Below are 5,412 nucleotides of genomic sequence, written 5' to 3'. Positions count from 1 at the left end.
TTTTATGAAGTTAGGACTTTCTGGATTTCCCCAGGTTATGAAGACATCTCATTTTGGCCAGCACCTACTTCACCTGACTCAGAAGGAGGCCAGTGCACACGCTCTGAGTGCTTATCTCACTCTACTTTCATTCTGCACATTCAGGCCCTGTTCTTAGCAACACAGCCTTTTCTGTAAGGAGAGTTGCAAAACACTTTTTCTCAAAAGGAGAGAAAACAATTTTTTTTTTTTTTCTGACACAGAGGATGTGGTCAGGTTTGAGGTTGGACTCCATGAGTGTGGTAACAGCATGCAGGTGACTGACGATGCCCTAGTGTACAGCACCTTCCTGCTCCACGACCCCCGCCCTGTGGGAAACCTGTCCATCGTGAGAACTAACCGCGCAGAGATTCCCATCGAGTGCCGCTATCCCAGGCGGGGCAATGTGAGCAGCCAGGCCATCCTGCCCACCTGGTTGCCCTTCAGGACCACGGTGTTCTCGGAGGAGAAGCTGACTTTCTCTCTGCGCCTGATGGAGGAGAACTGGAGCGCTGAGAAGAGGACCCCTACCTTCCATCTGGGAGATGCAGCCCACCTCCAGGCAGAAATCCACACTGGCAGCCACGTGCCACTGCGGCTGTTTGTGGACCACTGTGTGGCCACGCCGACACCAGACCAGAACGCCTCCCCTTATCACACCATTGTGGACTTCCACAGCTGTCTTGTCGACGGTCTCACTGATGCCTCTTCTGCATTCCAAGTTCCCAGACCCAGGCCAGATATACTTCAGTTCACGGTGGATGTGTTTCATTTTGCTAATGACTCCAGAAATATGATATATATCACCTGCCACCTGAAGGTCACCCTCGCTGAGCAGGACCCAGATGAACTGAACAAAGCCTGTTCCTTCAGCAAGCCTTCCAACAGCTGGTTCCTAGTGGAAGGCCCGGCTGACATCTGCCAGTGCTGTAGCAAGGGTGGCTGTGGCACTTCAAGCCATGCCAGGAGGCAGCCCCATGTCGTGAGCCTGGGGTCCAGTTCGTCAGCCCGTAACCGCAGGCATGTGACAGAAGAAGCAGATGTCACTGTGGGGCCGCTGATCTTCCTGGACAGGACTGATGACCACGAAATGGAGCAGTGGGCTTTGCCGGCTGAAACCTCCTTGCTGCTGCTGGGCACAGGCCTGGCTCTGGTGGCGTTCCTGACTCTGAACGCTGTTATCCTGGTTCTCACCAGGAGGTGTCGCACTGCCTCCCACCCTGTGTCTGCTTCCCAATAAAAGAAGAAAGCATTAAAATAAATAAATAAATAAATAAAATAAAAAAAAAGATAGTATAGCAATTCATTAAAAAAATAATCTATTGTAATCATGTGATCTAGGAATTCCACTTCTGGGTGGCAGGCTCTAGTTTCAATCCCCTCTTACCTAAGGGCAAAGGCACTATGTATTTCAGACAATATTTCTGAGCACTCGCTTCTCTGTCTAGCAGCACATTTTCTTGGTTCTTTCTTTCTTAGATCTGATTTTGATCCTAATGGTCTCCAATAAGTCATCACTTCATAGAGGAAAGAAATAACAAGTATTCCATAGGCCAACTCCATTGTTATGGGACAGAAATTTTCATTTTGGACCTCACTAGGCCTGCCTGTCTTTAGCACAGTGCTCAGCCTAATGAAGGCCTCAACAGATATTTGTATACCCATGTTCATTGTTTCCAACCACCAAAAGTTGGAAGTAGCCATTATGTCTACTAAAGAATTATTGGGTAAACATAACGTGATACATAAATACAGACATACAGATGCACTAATATTCAGCTTTAAAAGGAAGGAAATTCAGACACATGCTACAATGTGAATAAACATTATGCTAAATGAAACAAACCAGTCACAGAAGGACAAATACTTTGTGATTCCAACCGTATGTGGTACTCAATGTAGTTAAATTTATAGAGAAAAAGTAGAATGGTGTTTGCCAGGAGTTGGGTGACAGGGAGAAACAGAGAGTTAATGTGAGTGGTTTAAGTTTTGCAAGTCTAAAATGTTCTGTGGATTGAAGATGGTGATGATTGCACAGCAATGTGAATATACTTAGTGATGCTGAAATGGTAAAAATAGTAAACTTTATATTATGTAAAGTTGGAAAAAATAACTAATTTTTAAAAACCAAAATGGACAAATTTTTTCGTATCTAACTGGGGGAAAAAGGTACAAATAATACCTTTTTAATATAAGAAAGGAAATACAAATTTAAATACAGTGGAATTTTAAAAATATATATTTTCATATAAAATGACTTATTACCACATTTGAAAATACAAATGAAATAGATGAAGAAAAATGATTAAAATTCACTTAAGAATGTATGAAATCTCTGAATAGGCTAATATGCTTAAGAGAATTGAATATGTAGGAAGTACCACTAAGTAAAGAAAAAGCCTGCATAGATTTGTGAGTAAATTAAAATTTTAAGGCAAAGAAAACAAACATACTGACAAAAATCCTTTCAGCACACAAATAAGTTCTTATCATAGAAAATTTCATGAAGCTAAAAGTATTATTTTATTAAACGTATTTTCTAGCTCAGTTTACAGATCTCACATTTTTAATAAAAAATCAACAAAAGTAGCACACACAATGTAACTGTGAGGTTAATTTAAAGAGTTATAATGAAGAAACTGTATGATGGTATGAGACACATCCAAGCTATTATTAGTAAATACTTATTAAAACATAAAAACCAAGAAGACACTGTTGACAAAATTGCCAAAAAGAAATAGCTCTGTAGTAGAATGATTTATAATCCTTTGGATATATACCCAGTAATGGGATTGCTGGGTCAAATGGGATTTCTATTTTTAGGTCCTTGAGGAATCGCCACACTGTATTCCACAATGGTTGAATTAATTTACATTCCCACTAACAGTGTAAAAATGTTCCTATTTCTCCACATCCTCTCCAGCATCTGTTGTTTCCAGATTTTTTAATGATCACCATTCTAACTGGTGTGAGATGGTATCTCAATGTGGTTTTGATTTGCATTTCTCTGATGACCAGTGATGATGAGCATTTTTTCATATGTTTGTTGGCCTCCTGTATGTCTTCTTTTGTAAAGTATCTGTTCATATCCTTCGCCCATTTTTGAATGGGCTTGTTTGTTTTTTTCTTGTAGATCTGCTTTAGTTCTTTGTAAATTCTGGATATCAGCCCCTTGTCAGATGGGTAGACTGCAAAATTTTTTCCCATTCTGTTGGTTGCCGATTCAATCTACTGACTGTTTCTTTTGCCGTGTGGAAGCTGTGGAGTTTGATTGGGTCCGATTTGTCTATTTTGGCTTTTGGTGCCATTGCTTTTGGCGTTTTGGTCATGAAGTCCTTGCCTACACCTATGTCTTGAATGGTTTTGCCTAGATTTTCTTCTAGGGTTTCACGTGCACACAAATGTTCATTTCAGCACTGTTTACAATAGCAAAGACCTGGAACCAACCCAAATGCCCAACGATGATAGACTGGATAGGGAAAATATGGTACATATACACCATGGAATATTACGCAGCCATCAAAAACAATGAGTTCACGTCCTTTATAGGGACATGGATGAACCTGGAAACCATCATTCTCAGCAATCTGACACAAGAGCAGAAAATCAAACACCATATATTCTCACTCATAGGTGGGTGTTGAACAATGAGAACACATGGACACAGGGAGGGGAGCACTACACACTGGGGTCTGTTGGGGGGAAATGGGGGAGGGACTGGGGGTGGGGAGGTGGGAAGAGATAGCATGGGGAGAAGTGACAGATACAGGTGAGGGGATGGAAGACAGCAAACCACACTGCCTTGTGTGTACCTATGCAACAATCTTGCATGTTCTTCACATGTACCCCAAAACCTAAAATGCAATTAAAAAAAATTAAAAAATATATATATAAAAAAAGAAATAGCTCTGGTTTGCATCTCCCCGCAAGACCAATGCAGATGACAGGTGATTTCTGCATTTCCAAATGAGGTACCCTGTTCATCTCGTTGGATCTTGGTAGGCAGTGGGTGCAGCCCACAGAGGGCAGCAGAAGCAGAGCGAGACATTGTCTCACCTGGGAAGTGCAAGGAGCAGGGGAGCATCCCTCCCCCAGTTAAGGGAAGCCATGAGGGACTGTGATATCCAGCCCAGGTACTATGCTTTTCCCACGGTGTTTGCAATCCACAGGAGATTTTCTTGCATGCCTGAACCTCCAGGGCCCTGAGTTTAAAGCACAGAACTGGACAGCTGTTTATGCCGACACTAAGCTTTTTTTTCTTTTTTCTTTTCTTTTTTCTTTTTTCTTTTTCTTTTTCTTTCTTTCTTTTTTTTTTTTTTTTTTTGTCAGTACCCCTCTGGTGCCTGGAACTCCAGCAAGAAAGAACCATTAACTCCTCTAGAAAGGGGGCTGAAACCAGGGAGCCAAGTCGTCTCATTCAGCAGGCCCCACTCCCAAAAAGTCCAGCAAGCTAAGAACCACTGGCTTGAAATTCTCACTGCAACCCCAGCAGTCAAGTTGACTTGAAAAGATAGAGCGTCTGCTATTATGGAAGTTTGGGTAGGTGGTTTTCCTTTCAGGGCTAAAAAGGCCTGGAAGCTCAGACTAGGAGGAACTCAACACAGAGTGGGAAAGTGGCTGTGGCCAAACTGCCTCTTTAGATTCCTCTTCACTTGGCGGGGCATCTCTGAAAGAAAGGCAGCCCCAGTCAGGGGCTTATAGATATAACTCCCATCTCACTGGAACAGAACACCTGGGGGAAGGGGTGGCTGTGGGTGCAACTTCAGTGAACTTAAATGTTCCTGCCTGCTGGCTCTGAAAAGAGCAGCAGATCCCGACAAGGAGGGTTTTCCCAGTAAGGTGCTCAAGCTCTGTTAAGGGACAGGCTGTCTCCTCAAGTGGGTCCCTACCGCTAAACCTCCTGACTGGGAGAGAGCTCCCAATAGGGGTTGTCAGAGACCACACACAGAAGAGCATCAACCCAGTGCCCCTCTGGGATGAACCTTCCAGAGGAAGGAGCAGGCAGCACTATTTGCTGTTCTGCAGTCTCTGTTGGTGATACCCAGGCTAATAGGTTCTGGAGTGGACCTTCAGCAAACTGCAGCAGACCTGTAGAAGAGGGTCCTGTTAGAAGAAAAAACTTACAAACAGAAAACAATAACATTAACATCAACAGCAGAAACGAAAAATCCCAAAAATAAACTTTATCCACAAGTCTTCAGCCTCAAAGATCAAAGGTAGATAAATCCATGAAGTTGAGAAAAAACCAGTGCAAAAATCTTGACAATTTCAAAAATCAGAATATCTCTTCTCCTCCAAGTGATTGCAGCTCCTCTCCAGCAAGGGCACAAAATGGGACACAGGATGAGTTTGACAAATTGACACAAGTGGGCTTCAGAAGGTGAGTAATAACCA

At 42.7% G+C, this 5,412-nt stretch overlaps 1 protein-coding gene across 1 annotated transcript; it reads left to right on the top strand.

Annotated features, from left to right (window-relative positions):
- Window positions 1-264: 264 nt before the first annotated feature.
- Window positions 265-1,258, top strand: LOC101048765 (zona pellucida sperm-binding protein 3-like). Its single transcript, XM_003931610.4, has one exon. It carries the CDS (start codon window positions 290-292, stop codon window positions 1,256-1,258), a length of 969 nt encoding a protein of 322 aa, XP_003931659.3. The 5' UTR covers window positions 265-289.
- The last annotated feature ends 4,154 nt before the right edge of the window (window positions 1,259-5,412 follow it).

This window comes from Saimiri boliviensis, chromosome 5 (assembly GCF_048565385.1).
Source record: "Saimiri boliviensis isolate mSaiBol1 chromosome 5, mSaiBol1.pri, whole genome shotgun sequence".
Lineage (NCBI taxonomy): Eukaryota > Metazoa > Chordata > Mammalia > Primates > Cebidae > Saimiri > Saimiri boliviensis.
This window is presented reverse-complemented; position numbering and strand designations above follow the sequence as displayed.

What these genes read in the sequence shown, in the direction of transcription:
- LOC101048765 (XM_003931610.4), top strand. Translation starts at nt 290, where the DNA reads ATGCAGGTGACTGACGATGCCCTAGTGTACAGCACCTTCCTGCTCCAC.